Genomic DNA, 16,830 nt, shown 5'->3' with positions numbered 1-16,830 from the left:
CTTCAATTATTGACATGTGAAAGTAGCATTATGAACTTTTAAATTTGCATATGACATGAAATTTGCATACCGTTATTACACGATATCTCGGAACGGTTATGCATAACAATAAACACCATCGCTGCACTGTGGAATCGACACCAAATTACATGACAAAAGAATTGCTCTTTGGCTACGAAAAAGTATGTTTTTTGGTTACGAAAAGGTATGCTTTTTGGTTACGAAACGGCATGCTTCAGTGATGCACAGCACATAATTGCTCATTTAATACTTATAAAAGATACTGAGTGATTATTACAACAAATGTTTTGCTAAATGTTACAACATGTTTGTAATATAACATTATAATTGTGTATTTAAAAAAAATATTAATGTTAGGTGTAATGTATGACATTATTTAATTGGTTATGAACTGGTATGCTAGTGGTTACGAAACGGTATGGTACGAACAGGTTTGGGTACGAAACGTCTAGAAACCGAAAGAGATATGGCGATTAACGAGATTTGGGGCAGACAACTCTCAAATCATGCAGACTTGTTTGAGAAGGTTACTTTTTAAAACTAACTTTTTTATTTAGATATGTATATACATTCTATTGCAATTTTTATGGTGATTTCTTCCCATTATTTTCAATCTATAATTTGGGTCGATTCATTAATGCTATCTGCATTTAAAATGATTAATTACGATTTTTCCCGCGAACGTCTTTGGCAATGGCTGTACTGTAGTTTAGTTTAGTCTCATACCACAGTTACTGTAGTTTTGTCACGTTTGAATCCTTTCCAAATTAAAAAACCCCCTAACAAAACAAACAAACTATATCCCACTTTACAGTGATTAATAATTTGGAAAGTATTTACACCAGAATAATATTTTCCACCAGGACCAAATACTCGGCATACTGTATTCATTTGAGATAAAAATTCCAAATTAGTAGCAGAGTTCGAGATTAAAAATTTTGGGCAGTATCCCAGTTGGATACTAACATTTCAAAATCTGGTATCCCACCTGATAATTTAGTATCCCACTTAAATGAAATTCATAAATAACATTGTAACAAACGTGGACGACACTGTTACTTAACTTCACTAGTAAATGACGACTTTCATTGTTTCAGCGAAAAATAAAAACGCAGGATTAAAAAACCACAAAAAAAACAACAAACCCCCCCCCCCCCCCCAAAAAAAAAAAACCCAACACCAACAACAACAACACAAAAACAAACCCATTATATGGTATCCCGGTGGGATACTGGGTTCTTGAAGTCTGGTATCCAAAATTAAATTCTGGTATCCCCGGGATATCGGAATACCGTTAATCTCGAACACTGAGTAGGTTGAATATCTTCTTTTTTTTCACGGAGGGTGTGTGGAGAGACACCTAATACACACACAAATATATGATGGGTTCATGGGAATAACATGTGACGTCCACATTTGACTGTGATCGAACGCTGTCGGTGGGTCCATTGGGCTATTTTTCATTCCAGCTGGTATATCAATGGCTGTGGTATGTGCTGTCCTGTCTATGGGGTGCTGCATATAAAAGATCCCTAGTTACTAATGGAAAAATGTAGCGGGTTTCCTCTCTAAGATTAACAGGTCGTTTCACTCTTATTACTACTTTGCCCGAGTCGTTTTGACCAGGGTCGATTCGTTTAACCCCATGTTTGGTTTTGCCATAATTTTTATTTTGTTAATAACAAATATTTATTCATTGACAGAAAATTACCTAATAATAATATATGGTGATTAATAATGAATAAACAGAAAAAACATACTATTTAATATATTTATTTTGAAGGGCAAAATGATTTGGTATGAATGAGATTTAGGGCGAACCAACCCTGGATGAATGGGACTAAGGGAGAAATAACACAGGATTTGAAATGGTTTCAGGGTGAAAGAACCCGGAATCATATCAAAATTACCAAATGTTTAATAATTAATAAATTAGTGTGCTCTAGTGGTCTCATTCAACAAAGCAAACTAACTTTAAATAACCCTAGCTCGAATATTCTACCATTCGAGAGTTAGACGGACATTTGGATAATTATGATAACTTAATGCCTGCCTAACACATGCTCTAATACAACAATAATACAATATTTGATATTAGATATCATTACATTGAACATTTTCGAGTTCGTTGATAACAAATATATGACATATTACCGGTAATCATTAATACACACACTACAGGAAGAAACTTGTCAGCAGCTACATATCCAGTTAAATGTAATGGAAGGAAGGAAATGTTTTATTTAACGACACACTCAACAGATTTCATTTACGGTTATGTGGCATCGGACATATGGTTAAGGACCACACAGATATTGACAGAGGAAACCCACTGTCTCCACTATGGGCTACTCTTTTTGAATTAGCAGTAAGGGATCTTTTATTTGCACCATCCCATAGACAGAATGGCACATACCACAGCCTTTGATATACCAGTCGTGGTGCACTGGCTGGAATGAGAAATAGCCCAATGGGCCCACCGACAGGAATCAATCCTAGACTGACTGCGCATCAAGCGAGCCTTTTATCACTGGGGCTAAGTCCTGCCCCACATGTAATGGTGATGACACTTCTAATGGGCATATATTGCACTAGCTGAGTTCGTAGTCAGAAAATCTGTCTGAAGACTGCAAAGTGATTATATATATATGGAGCAATTTGTTGTGCCACAATGATTCATAATGGTCTGATCATCCTGTTTTCAGGAGTACAATTTACACTATATAAACATTTTGAGATTTAATTATTCATCCATTGACACTTGTGTAGTTTAGAGGTTTCTATCTATTGGCAAGATTTAATTTTTGTGCCTTCTTGACACATGCCTTTGAGCCTTTTGTTATTACTGAAGGTCAATGACAGGAAAGTACTGCACCATACATGAAGTTGTTTTTTTCATACAGAATAAATATAATGCATCTAACTATAATTTACATTTATTTAATTCTATTTTACAATTGACCAGTCAGATTCACTTTCTGTCTGTTGACAATTTTTTTAATTTATGATTTATCATCAATTGGATTGAAAAATAATTGCCATGTTCATCATTTCCAGAATATATATACAGTAAAGTAATTTTAGAACCAACACGCTTACAACAAACTACCGGTTCGAATAAACTGATTGTAAAAGCCCGTTTTGTTTTCACCTATATAGTATTAATAAATTTTAATGTATAGAATGAATTATGTATAGCGAATTAAAGGGACATTCCTGATTTTGCTGCATTGTAGGATGTTTTCCACTAATAAAATATTTATATGATTAAACTTACATATTAAATATATTTTCTTGTTTAGAATATCAGTATCTGTATATTCAAGGTGTTTTTGGTCGTCTTAATATTTGTAAGAAGCTCAAACTGGATTTCGTCTTCAAATAATTGTGTATGTATGAAACATTTTTATTTTAGGAACTAAAATGAAAGTTAACCTAGTACAAATATTAGAATGATCAGAAACATGTTTAATATATAGCCACTAATATTATATGCAGAAAAATATGTTTTATATGTAATTACAATCGTTAAAAAGTCTCTTTTAGTCGATAACATCTTAAAAAGTGCAGCAAACTCAGGAATGTCCCTTTAACTGTTAAAATGAACCAATTTGTTTGTCGAAATTATGAATGTCAGTGTAAATTAGTGTATACACAGTGAAATGATCATAATTTCTTCATTGTATTTGTATCTTATCAGTCAGTAACATTAACGGCAATGCATCAAACATGACTGCACTGATATTGATGATAATAAATGAAATATTAAAACCAAAAACCCACTAAGTATTGTGTTTAAATGTGAAAAATCCAAAATGACCAACTTCCTGAACGAAAACGGCTAACTTCCACAAATATTACGAACTACTGCTATAGCAAACTGATGTGTCTGGTCCCTTGCAGTTCATTGTAAGAGTACTTTACTGTGTGTGTGTGTGTGTGTGTGTGTGTGTGTGTGTGTGTGTGTGTGTGTGTGTGTGTGTGTGTGTGTGTGTGTGTGTGTGTGTGACCTATCTTCTGATACCAATACATCAGCTCATTTTAATTTTGATTTATTTCAGAGTATTGCAGACTGCAGTTTTCCAAAATAGTAGATACTGGGAAGGTTTTGCATCGGTACGATACAACTCTAATAAAGCTGCAGTGTGTCGAGTGAATCGAATAACGTATGTCAGAGTATATCCGACCACGGTAGTACTGCCCAATGGGTCAACCATCAGTGTACGGTACAGGGAACCAAGAAAAATCATCAAGGTGACAATATTAATTTAAAATACAGGTGGGAGCAGGGTTTAGCTTGGTTGCAGGATTCAACTGATTGTATGTTTTCTCATTCCAACCAGTACACCACAACTGGTCAAAGGCCGTGGTATGTGCATTTCTGTCTGTGGGAAAGTGCATGTAAAAGATTCCTTGCTGCTAATGGTAAAATGTAACCTTGACTAGAGTCAGAATTACCAAATGTTTGACATCCAGTAGCTGATGATTAATTAATCAATGTGCTCTGGTAGTGTTGTTAAACAAAACAAACTTTAAAATATATGTGTAGATTTAATTTTAAGTCAAATGAATATTTCAAACACATTTTAGATACATCCATGTGGTGTTACACATATGCTAAATATGTGGTAGTACTGTATAAAAAGATTACAATTACAGTGCAATCAACCATATAGCTGGTAGTAATAGGTACTAGGTTCATATTCCAGCTCTTAACCCTATAATATGACAAATGGTATGTTTACCGAGGTTACACATAACAGACAGTGCATGTTGAAGCATAGCATATCACAGGAAGAAAATATTTATCAATTTTAATAAATATAAAAAATGCACTGTACTTAAGATTGAGAATGTAATGCAGGTCGATTTATACTGTATTAGAATTGAGACATTCAACTTTGAAATTTACATTAACAATCAGCATACTGTATTTTATCAGCAACAGCATTTTTCACTTTGTTATTTTTTATGCTAAATTGTCATCACAAGATGATCTGGATTTTGAGGTTGGAAGTTATTGCTAACCTCATAAGACTGATGGCTGCTTAATATAAGTGTCCTCCAGAGTATGATGGTGGAAGATAAACAATAGACTGGAAGAATTCAGAAGCTTTCATTACATTTTTATGTGTGTATGGGTTCAAATATTTTCAAATATATTTAGTAAATGATTCAAAAGGAGCAGAGAATTACTCGAGGTAGAATATTAATTTTAGTTCTGATGAGTCATCTGTGACTGGTATGTTTGTTGACTGTACAGTGAAGTTTGTTTTATTCTAACAGCTTCCACTTGACTTGTCCACATTGACAGCCGCTGAAAGAGAAGATCGACTCAGAAAGCGTAAACCGAAAACAAAGATCGTAATAGAGGAGGACATTGAAGATGACTTTGATGTTGACAGATACAGTCATCTCTGGAAGAAGAAATAGTCATATATTTTAAATCTGTAATCTCTGTGTGTGTGTTTGATAACATCTTCTGTTCTAGTATTAAGTGCTGAATATTCTAACTTCAACAGAACAAGATACCAATTTTTGTTGTATTGTCTGGAATACATATATTGATGGAACATTAAGGAATAAAAGACTTAACTAAGATGCTATTGGTAATTCTAACACTTAATAGGACAAGACACCAATTTCTTCTTTTTTTGATGGATGAAACATTTATGAGAAATAAGTGATTTTGCTCAGGCAGTATTGATAATTCTAACATTTAGAGAACAGAATACTTGCTTTTTGCCCTGGTGTTTGTATGTATGTACTGAGTGAAACTTAACAAAAAATAAGTTTTATCTTGGACAATAATAGTAAAAAAAAAAAAAAAGTAATGTGTTGATTTTGAACAGTTGTAGCCATGAAGCTGGAAACGTACAACGGAATTATTGCTATGATACAAAAATACAGCTGTGATGATAAGTCCCAAAAATCAGATGGACAGTGTTCAGCAAAGGATCAGTTTAGTAGTGCTAGAGACCTACTGCCTGAAATAGGAAAACATTTTCCAGGAGTTTCTTTGAAAACATTAGGTAGCATCTTCTCTCAGGAGTACCAGAAAAAAATGAGGAAAAGTCACTATCATCATTACCAAGGTCATGTTCAAGACTATTACCACCAGGTGTATTTGCAGGGAGTCAAGCAAGGCAAGGATCACATCATCTTGAGTTTGGCAGGCGAGGTGGACCTCTCTCCAGCCCAGCTTGCGAGGATCATCCTGGAAAAACACCTGTCGGGTTCGGAGCACGATTCTGAAAGTCCTCGACGACCTCTGGTCACCAGACTGATGAAGGAACCATGCTTGATTGAGGATCCTCTTCTTGCCAAAGAAGTCCACGAGTGCATCATTTGTGATGATCATTACGGTTCCTTTGTGGATTGCATTAAACATTCGATAGGGCACGAGTATGAGTGCAAGCTGAAGCAGACGCTGGATGACCTTGGCTTGACCTACATTGATGAGGACCAGATGAGAGATCGTGGGTACGATAAGACTCCAGACTGCAAACTTGAGGTGCCCATTGCTGTGGATGGACATGTTGTGAACTGGATAGAGAGTAAAGCATCTTTTGGGGATGAGTACAGCCATAAGGGCTATCTGAAGGACCAGTTCTGGTCGTACTGGAACCGGTTTGGGCCGGGGATGGTGATCTACTGGTTTGGCTTCATTGAGGAGCTGGACGTTCACCAAGCTAAAGGAATCATACTCAGAGACAGTTTCCCAGAAAACATTGTCACTATGCTTTGAAGGATTTGATTGTGAATGGAATAAATAAAACTGGTTTTAATCTTGTTGTTAATACTCATGAAACTTTTGTTGTTTATTCACCCCCACTTTCAACACTACATGGTCTGAAGAGGGAAAATCTGAGCATGGGGGATCAACTCTTTCAAATCTGTTCTCTGTGCATGCACTTAAAACAGTATTAAAACGTTTACTTTCAATTCATAATTCCTGGTCAGTTAAAGCATGTAGCTACATGTATAAGTGCCATTGAATACGTTTGTTGTAGGTGAGACATTAAATTCCACAGAATTCTTGTTTATCTCTATTCGAGATTCATATTTTCTTTAATGAGACCTACAGTATATTTTTTCAAGTTAAGCAACCAGATCCGCTTGACATTATCTCCTATTTCAAAATGTCTTTGTTTTGTGTGATCATGAGTACGATATATATCTGTCTTTCTCCCATGAACTATGCTGTGGGCTACATTTTACTATTTCTAAGTTGTTGATAGGCAGTCACTTGATTAAGCATAGTGTGTAGGCTAATTATTGCCTAAATTAAGTGAATGTGCCAGTAGAATAATGGAAATACATGGTGAAACGCTTTCAGTCCAGATAATTTGCTGCCACCTACTCGACTTCCCTTCCTACAGATTTTAATTTAAATCAAAGGACAGGACAGCTTTAATTTAGGGAGTTTAGACCACTGATATAGGATGAGATCACAGTAAAAAGAAATGTTTGAGAACAATACACAAACTGATTGTGTTAAAATGATTACTTTTATATTTGATCCATAAGCTGTATTTCAGACTGTTGACACTTTATGTAATCTGGAGAAGAATTTGAGCAAAAGGGGTCAACCTACCAAAAGTTAAACCACCCCACTGCAATTGCACCTAATACAAAAATAGTTGATTTACATTATATTTATTTATAAATAATGATTTTATAATCACATTGTTTTGAACTTTAAAATTATTTTTATCTTTGGATAGAATTCATGGTGCGCTTTTGAACATGGAGGAAATTGACACAACAACAGATCGCTATGGCGGACCACGTGTTGACCACGAATGTTGATCTCGGTTTTATCGAGAAAACCGATTCTAGATTATTAAAAAGTAAATATTTTCCAAGCAAAGTTGGTGGAAAACCAGCCTGGCTCTCATTGGCACCATTGCCTGATCCGTCGGACTTGTCCTGCTCAGTTTGTGGCGCATCATTAACATTTCTTCTGCAAATCTATTCGGCGAGAAAATCATCGCATGCATTTCATAGGACTATATTTATTTTTATCTGTCGCAATCCTTCGTGTTCTCAAGAGAATTCTAACCGTAACTTTAAAGTTTATCGATCACAGCTTCCACGGGTAAATGAATTTTATAGTTCTGAGCCACCTGATGAAAATGTTCCGGAAGACGAAGCGATGAAGTTGTCCTCGTATCAGGTGCCACCTCTCTGTCGAATCTGTGGGGTACTGGCTCTAAAGAGATGTGCTCGTTGCCATAAAGCTGACTACTGCAGTAAAGATCACCAGACTCTTGATTGGAAAATTCACAAGAAAATGTGCAGTATTGATGAACAGCCACATTCAAAAAATACGAAAGGTATATACAACGATCTAGTCTGAAGGGACATAGAGAGTATTGACTTAAAAGTTAAAGGGACATGCCTGAGTTTGTTGCATTGTAAAGTGTTTCCGACTAATAAAATATTTCTACGATTAAACTAGCATATAAACTATATTTTCTTGTTTAGAATATCAGTGTCTGTATATTCAATGTGTAGTTCATAAAAATTAAACTCGAATGTAAATGCACATTACTTCAGTTTATAGAGTCAATGAAATTTTCCATTAGCAAACGCACAGATGTTCTGAGCAATTTTGCTCGGAATGGAATTACGGTCGAAATAGCGACTACCGCCACCTTTTCCCACCCTAATCGTGTAGTGTGATCTTTTTCAAGCATATGCAGACTAAGAAATACTTACTTTGAAACGATCTTCACTTTGAATTAAAGGAAAAACTACCGACTTGTGTTTAAAACGAGCAGTGCATTATGGGAGGAAAATGAAACTCGGAACAAACTTGTATGTGGAAAAGGATCGGTGAAGTCATTTCTTGTTCCATAATGAATAAAACTTTATTAACTTAAATTTCATTTCTTTTATTTTATTTATTAACTTTAATTTATTTTTACTTTTAAGTTATTTTATTAACTTTAATTAATTTTTAAGTTATTTTATTAACTTTAATTAATTTTTACTTTTCTGGTTTTTGTTTTTTGCAAAATTGCTCGGAATGGCTAATGGAAAATTTCATTGGCGCTATAAACTCAGTAATGTGCATTTACATTCGAGTTTATTTTTATGAACTGATTCAATGTCTTGCTGGTCGTCTCAATATTTGTAAGAAGCCCAAACTATTTTGTCTTCAAATAATTTTGTACGTACGAAAAAAGAAAGAAAAGGAAATAAAATGAAATTTAATCTAGTACAAATATTAGAATGATCAGAAACACGTTTAATATACAGCCACTAATATTTTATGCAGAAAATAATACATGATATGTAATTACAATCATTAAAAAGTCTCTGTTAGTCGATAATATCTGGAAAAAATTGTAGCAAACTAAGGAATGTCCCTTTAATGTGCGCCCTGCACTAACAACAAACCGATAGTCCGTCCCACAAGGAACACCTTTTTTCATGCTATGGAATTTACAAGTTATTTATATCTGAGCTGATTGATTTGTAAATTGCACACAAAAATATATATATATATTTTTTATTTCCAAAACACTTTGTTTTATGTTTTCTTTAACATCAAACCAAACTGAAATTATTTACCAAAAAACATTTTTCTAGAATGATGGGATGGACTATAGTTCGTCAAATTAAGCACCCAATGTTTATTTTGATGATTGAACTAATATTAGTGCAACTCAACACTCAGAATTTTATGTTGCAAATAAAAAAAATGCATTTGTAGGTAATTGGTAACTGTTCAGTATAAATATATGTTCAGATTGATCACATTTTGTGTTTTATTTTGCTTTTAATATGATTTTGACACTCTGGTTATAATGTCTCGAATTTGATTTTTGTCTTAGTAATGTTTCAACTGTTTATTTCCGCATTCCTCTTCGTGTCATACAACGTCATAGGATTACGTGACGTCACTAAATCCCATCGTTTTAAGGCATTGCGGGATATTATAAGAGTTGGCGTATTTCGATTCTGATAAGCAAAGCCGGAATGTACGAGTCTTATGGATGACATGTAATCAAACAATTATTGACCGCATTTCGGGCAATATCATGTTTTATGGATATTGCCCTCAATGACGGCAATAATTGATAATTATTTACTGTCCACAACAAATGTGATCTATGTCATGTTGAACAAAAATCATGCCTAACAAAATGACATAAATGGATATATCACATAATTTTGGAAATGACCCTTCATTTGCATATGAAGATCATCACATGTACAAGGCAGATTTTTGCTGTGCTGTTCAGAAAGACTCGACATTATTTTGTTTACTTAAACTGAAAAGGTGTTTTGCATGATAATTTGCATGATAATTTTTTTATCTAGGTACCCTCTCCCCCATAAAACCCCCAACTTAAATAAAAGATGCATTGCTGTGACTGATCATTGAGTAGATTTTACAATCATGAACGGTAAATTAGTTATGAATATATCTATAGATACTGATGGAAAGAAATAAAGGATGACAGAGATAGCAACAAGAAATAATCACCTGCATCAAAAATCAATTCATATTGTCAGAAGCTGACTGGGAACATATAGGCAGCACATTCAAAACTTCAGACATTCAATCCCACATTACAACTTGGTATGAAATACATACATTACTATGCTAGTTGTGAATTAAATTTGGTCTACATTTTGATGTGTCCCCTTATTCCTAAAATGAGAAATAAAATTACATAATTGATTCTTGAGCGAAACAATTGGTTGTACATTTAGTGGAAGCCTGATGTTATTTATAGCCAGTATTTGTTTCATTTACATACATGTATATAGTATCTTGTTCCTCTAAACATTAAAAAATATTTGTTTGTAATATTTGGCAAAATGAAGTTATGAATGAGAATGTAGATGTTTTAAAGATTTCTTTTTTTCTTTATGTATTTGACTAGACAAAGACGTACGACATTCAACATTTCTATTCTGCGAAGCTGAACTTGTCACAGAGCCAGAAGAATGGGAACAAGGTGGTGACGAGAAGAGTGAAGAAGAAAGACTGAAAGAATACAAAGACTTTTTGAAAACTTCCCAGGCAGAGAAAATGCTTGATGGTAAAGATGAAACTGATCTAGACATGATGGCAGCTGCGGATTCGGAAGACACCAAGCAATTTACCAAGTTTAAAGCCAGAATATCTACAGATAGCCAACAGGTATATTTACTATGTGTACATAAGTAATGTGAGGCCAAAAATTGTTATTATCAATATGGACGACAGTATCATGATGTTAGGTCCAAAGAGTAGATCAGCACAATGTAGAGTCGAAAGGGAATTTTGGCAATCGATATTGACAAATGAGTAGTGGATCCCATTTTTTTTTACTGTTACTGTTACCAGTCTGTTACATTTTTAGGACATTGGGTTTTTTTAAAACAAAAACATAATGTAATAGAGTTGGGTTTGGGGAGGGGGTGCACAAGGACCCTATATAGCCCATGGCCTGTTCTAGATTTTATTTTAATAATTACAGTTCACTCAGACACAATCGCCTACAGAAGGGTAATAAAGTGACAAACAAACTTAGAACCACTGGTCTCGGACATCAGGCTACCATATTCTTGAACCCCAGCTACTAGGTTTGACATGCACTTGACAGACACTCGTAAAAGTATGATGTATATATCATGGATCCATTTAATTGATGTATTTGATGGGTTAATGTGTACTTAGCTTTATCCTAAATTTAATGGGCAGAACGTAGCCCAGTGGTACAGCGCTCGCTTGATGCGCGGTCAGTGTCTGATCGATCTCCGTCAGTGGGCCCATTGGGCTATTTCTCGTTCCGGCCAGTGCACCACGACTGTTATATCAAATGCCATGGTATGTACTACCCTGTCTGTGGGATGGTGTATATAAAAGATCCCTTGCTGCTAATCGAAAAGAGTAGCCCATGAAGTGGCGACAGCCGCTTTCCTCTCTCAATATCTGCAACCATATGTCTGATGCCATATAACAGTAAATAAAATGTGTTGAGTGCGTCGTTAAATAAAACATTTCTTTCTTTCCTAAATTTAATGTGCAGTTTGAAAAGTTCACAAAACTAGACATGCATGAACAACACACAAACAAAACGATCGTCCACTCAGTTGTACTTACTTACAGTTTTATACATGTTTAATTAGTTTTAATGTTTTTAGGTTTTGCGCTACGACCGAGGAGGAGAGCCGTTGTGGGTGTCGGCACACAACAAACCAACGAGTATTCCCAAATGTCAGTGTGGAGCTGAAAGAGAATTTGAATTCCAGGTGAGGCAAAGTAACAAAGAGTTCTTCCATTTTTAGCTATGATACCCACAGTATGACTAAATCCTGATTAAGCATATATTTTTCTTTATGTGAACCATGGATTATGGATATATTTACCATTTATTTAGTTTATACAAGCATATAAAACAGGGTTTTAGATCTCACTAATTTGGTCAACACAGATTTTTCCCCCGGTTATAACAGATATCTTTTTCAACAATAATGTAATTAACAACTGCTAAAGATTAGTAGATATTTAGAAATGCATTTCAAGTTATTTTAATCTAATTGTAGTATAACATTTTAGTAGTTTTGAGGTCTTTATGTTTGTACTTAATTTGGGCATGTTTATTAGTCCTCTACCGGTCAAACGACAGGTGACTAGGTTTTGTCTAGGTCCATCTGTCCATCTGTCATAGATATAGTTTTCTGGACTCTGCTTTTTTATTTTTTTAACAATGCCTCACGATATTGAGCTGAAATTTGTATATAGTTTTATCATGTTCTGGTTCAGACCTTGTTTGATTTTCATGGTTATTTACCCATTTTTACAGAGTTATGGCCCTTTAACTTAGGAGATATGAAACATTTGTTTTGCAATACCTCAAGAAACCAGGCTGAACATTTTGTGTATAACTTTATCATGTATTGTTACAGAACAAGTGACTTTCATGGCAATTTATCCATGTTTGACAGTATGGCCCTTGAACGTAGGAAATATGGATTTATTTATTTTTTGTGCCCTCTGGGGTTTTTTTAAAAGCAAGACAGCAGACCAAAAGTTTCTTTTATGGTGATTTAGGCAGGATATAGCTCAATCTGTTGAATACTCGCCTGAGGTGCTTGTGTCGCAGGATCAAACCACCTCAGTGGATCCATTCAACTAATTGGGTTTTTTTCTGTCATTACAACCAGTGCACAATAACTTGTCCAAGGGCGTGGTATGTGCTTTCCTGTCTGTGGGATCCCTTGCTGCTAATGGATGAGTGTAGTGGGTTTCCTCTTTAAGACTGTCGAAATTACCAAATGTTTCACATCCAATAGTTGGTGATTAATAAATTAATGTATTCTAATGGTGTCGTTAAACAAAACATTTTTTATCGCCTTAGCTTTGGTGGATTCTAAAGTCCTGTATGTTCAGTTAGGTATTTGCTGTGTCCTGCTAATTTTGTGGGGCGGGACGTAGCCCAGTGGTACAGCGGTCGGTCTGAGATTAATCCCCGTCGGTGGGCCCATTGGGCTATTTCTCGTTCCAGCCAGTGCACCACGACTGGTATATCAAAGGCCGTGGTATCTACTACCCTGTCTGTGGGATGGTGCATATAAAAGATCCCTTGCTGCTAAAGTAAAAGTAAACTTTGTTTTTATTTAACGACGCCACTAGAGCACATTGATTTTTTATCTTATCATCGGCTATTGGACGTCAAACATATGGTCATTCTGACACTATTTTTTTTTAGCAAACCCACTGTCACTACATAGGCTACTCTTTTACGACAGGCAGCAAGGGATCTTTTATTTGTGCTTGCCACAGGCAGGATAGCACAAACCATGGCCTTTGTTGAACCAGTTATGGATCACTGGTCGGTGCAAGTGGTTTACACCTACCCATTAAGTCTTGCGGAGCACTCGCTCAGGGTTTGGAGTCGGTATCTGGATTAAAAATCCCATGCCTCGACTGGGATCTGAACCCAGTACCTACCAGCCTGTAGACCGATGGCCTTATACACAACGATGCCACCAAGACCGGTTACACCCTTGCTGCTAATCGGAAAGAGTAGCCCATAAAGTGACGACAGCGGGTTTCCTCTCTCAATATCTGTGTGGTCCTTAACCAATGTCTGACGCAATATAACCATAAATAAAACATGTCTTTCTTTCTTTGTTGATTTTGTGTTTTCGTGTTCCAGGTTCTTCCACAGCTTCTCTGTCACCTTGGAGTGGACAGTCTCGGTGATAGTATTGACTGGGGAACTCTTTGTGTCTACACATGTCGGCAGAGTTGTGATATTGGAACCAGGTATCAAGATGAGTTTCTCTGGAAACAAGACATCTTCATTTCAAAATCTGAAAAATAGTTCCAACTTGATACACTTCACTCAGAAAACATCCAGAAACAGATGTATTTTTTTAACTGAATTTGTTTTACTGTTTTGTTAATAAACAGGGCACTTGTGGAATAATATGAAGGGAGGAGGGTATTTGAATGTTTACCTGGATTTTAGTTGAGGCAAGTGAAGTTATCATTCCTAAGTGGTGAATTTGGCTTGGAAAAAAAAATCAACACATATAAAATGTTGACAACTGTTTTGTTCACCCTAAGAGTAAAAACTTGATCCATTTGAAGTCTTCCAAAACAAAATTCACAATGTAGTCTGACATGGGTGTTTTGCAGATGGTGGAATGTGTAAAAATGTGTACCTTCGTCTGTTTTTGAGGGTATCGACTTGTACTCTAAAAGCTACATAGTGACATTGTTGGGGTTTTTGAAAGGTTAAAAAATAATTTAAATGTTCCTTTATGCCTTGCAAAGACTCCTAATACAATAGTGAAACCGTCTTCTAGCATCATTCAATTTATTAAGAAGTATGAAACGTCTATCATCAAAAGCAGAGGTGGTGCTGTTGTGTTGTCATAACAACCAAAACACTGGATTGATACATAGAAGTCCATACCATCCAAACAAAGTCATGAAAGAAAGAAAGAAAGAAATGTTTTATTTAACGACGCACTCAACACATTTTATTTACGGTTATATGGCATCAGACATATGGTTAAGGACCACACAGATTTGGAGAGAAACCCACTGTCGCCACTACATGGGCTACTCTTCCGATTAGCAGCAAGGGATCTTTTATTTGCGCTTCCCACAGGTAGGATAGCACAAACCATGGCCTTTGTTGAACCAGTTAGGATCATTGGTCGGTGCAAGTGGTTTACACCTACCCATTGAGCCATGCCTCGACTGGGATCAGAACCCAGTACCTACCAGCCTGTAGACCGATGGCCTACCACGACGCCACCGAGGCCGGTACAAAGTCATGAACAAAATGTTTGGTTTGAAAAACCTGGTATGTGCTATCCTGTCCCTGGGATGGTGCATATAAAAGATCCCTTGCTACTATATGTAAAAATTACCAAATGTTTGACATCCAAAAGCCGATGATTAACAAATCAATGTGCTCTGGAGGTGTCGTTAAACAAAACAAACTTTAAAAAAAAAAAAAAACGATGTAAAATAAAGATGGTAGTAAGAATTACACTATTGATATGGTAAATCAACTTTTTATTTCACATTCTTGGTTGGTCCACTAATGCAATAAAAATACAGTTTTGCCTATTAAAAATGGCTAGTGAATGATCAATTGATCTCCACAGTTTTACTGGGTTTACAGTGCTGCTGACTTGTCTGCAGCTAAGATGACTGTGGGATCAACAGTAGTAGATTAATATATTAACATACAAAAATAGTTGAGATATTTGGTATAGCCTCATTTTGTTTCACTATGTTATATATTTTCTTGTCGCCATGTAACATAGCTTATAGACAATATAGCTCTCCCCACCCCTCCCCCTCCTCCCCCCTCCCATATAAAATCCTGACTGAGATATAACCCAAAAGCTGCCACTATAGCAGTTTATGTCTACATGGTTTTTTCTTCAATAAACATTAACATTTGCTCATTCAGCATTACGTCATTTCATTAATTTTAAACATAAAGAAAACTGCTGAAATAATCTATTTACTTTTTTAAGCATTGCTGAAAGTCATGCAAAAGTGATGTTTATGCAGCTATGAACTTCGGTTTTCTAAGTCACACGATATCATTTGGACCAGTCCAAGCATTCATATAAAAAGAGTGCTTACTGATTGGTATTTTTTAACATAGTTTTAAACTTTTTAACAATGATTTCAGCTTTTATTTTTAAATGGGTCTTTACAACCTACACGTACAACATCATATGCATCCTGTTACGTAAGTGTTCCTCTTTATGGGGAAGTATATGATTAACCCAAAATCCTTTGCTGCTATTTGTAGCAGAGGGTTTCGTCTCACTTGATTGCATTTCAAAATAACCATGTTAACCACCAACTAACTAGGGTTTAAAATGTGCTGAGGAGTTCGACAGACATTCCTTTTCTTGATATAATGCTAAATTATCTCAGTTCATTGTGAGCTTTACATATCATATAGTAAATGAAGGCAGTGCTTTTAAAATATTAAAAGATATGACCCTAGGCCTAAATCTGTTTTGCTACTATTTGTATTTAATTGGAAGTGATCAGATGCTTGTACCTAAGGTGGTCATTCAAAGACATTAAAACCAGTCTACATCAAAACCAGCCTTCATGTATTTAATTATGAATTGTAATGAATTGAGGCAGTATGGTGCATACACAGATCTGTCTGAGATGTAACATTGTAAATATAATTATGATTGCCACGTGGTACGACTTGTGTCAACAAGTAAAATACTTCTGTTTCAGGGTACCATTGAAATAAAGTTTGAAATATTTCTTCTTTGACATTTGTTTTCTTTTTGATAAAT

At 35.4% G+C, this 16,830-nt stretch overlaps 3 protein-coding genes across 3 annotated transcripts; all 3 read left to right on the top strand.

The window, feature by feature from the left end:
- Positions 1–471: 471 nt before the first annotated feature.
- Positions 472–5,454, top strand: LOC121374283 (39S ribosomal protein L55, mitochondrial-like). Its single transcript, XM_041501321.1, has 3 exons — positions 472–547; positions 4,083–4,275; positions 5,308–5,454. The coding sequence occupies exons 1-3, from the start codon at positions 528–530 to the stop codon at positions 5,452–5,454; spliced, it is 360 nt and encodes a 119-aa protein (XP_041357255.1). The 5' UTR covers positions 472–527.
- A 427-nt stretch (positions 5,455–5,881) lies between these two features.
- Positions 5,882–6,825, top strand: LOC121374282 (CDAN1-interacting nuclease 1-like). The gene has a single exon (XM_041501320.1). The coding sequence runs from the start codon at positions 5,882–5,884 to the stop codon at positions 6,767–6,769; it is 888 nt and encodes a 295-aa protein (XP_041357254.1). The 3' UTR covers positions 6,770–6,825.
- Positions 6,826–7,575: 750 nt separating this feature from the next.
- On the top strand, positions 7,576–15,085 carry LOC121375814 (programmed cell death protein 2-like). The gene is made up of 4 exons (XM_041503469.1): positions 7,576–8,360; positions 10,926–11,185; positions 12,172–12,279; positions 14,190–15,085. The coding sequence occupies exons 1-4, from the start codon at positions 7,802–7,804 to the stop codon at positions 14,355–14,357; spliced, it is 1,095 nt and encodes a 364-aa protein (XP_041359403.1). The 5' UTR covers positions 7,576–7,801; the 3' UTR covers positions 14,358–15,085.
- The last annotated feature ends 1,745 nt before the right edge of the window (positions 15,086–16,830 follow it).

This window comes from Gigantopelta aegis, chromosome 6 (genome assembly GCF_016097555.1).
Source record: "Gigantopelta aegis isolate Gae_Host chromosome 6, Gae_host_genome, whole genome shotgun sequence".
NCBI classification, from domain to species: Eukaryota; Metazoa; Mollusca; class Gastropoda; order Neomphalida; family Peltospiridae; genus Gigantopelta; species Gigantopelta aegis.
This window is presented reverse-complemented; position numbering and strand designations above follow the sequence as displayed.

Bases quoted from the DNA above. Each gene is read 5' to 3' on its own strand.
- LOC121374282 (XM_041501320.1), top strand. From the start codon at position 5,882: ATGAAGCTGGAAACGTACAACGGAATTATTGCTATGATACAAAAATAC.
- LOC121374283 (XM_041501321.1), top strand. From the start codon at position 528: ATGCAGACTTGTTTGAGAAG. The intron at 548-4,082 runs GTTACTTTTTAA...GATTTATTTCAG, and splicing joins ATGCAGACTTGTTTGAGAAG to AGTATTGCAGACTGCAGTTT. The intron at 4,276-5,307 runs GTGACAATATTA...TTATTCTAACAG, and splicing joins AACCAAGAAAAATCATCAAG to CTTCCACTTGACTTGTCCAC.
- LOC121375814 (XM_041503469.1), top strand. From the start codon at position 7,802: ATGGCGGACCACGTGTTGACCACGAATGTTGATCTCGGTTTTATCGAG. The intron at 8,361-10,925 runs GTATATACAACG...GTATTTGACTAG, and splicing joins ACATTCAAAAAATACGAAAG to ACAAAGACGTACGACATTCA. The intron at 11,186-12,171 runs GTATATTTACTA...TAATGTTTTTAG, and splicing joins TATCTACAGATAGCCAACAG to GTTTTGCGCTACGACCGAGG.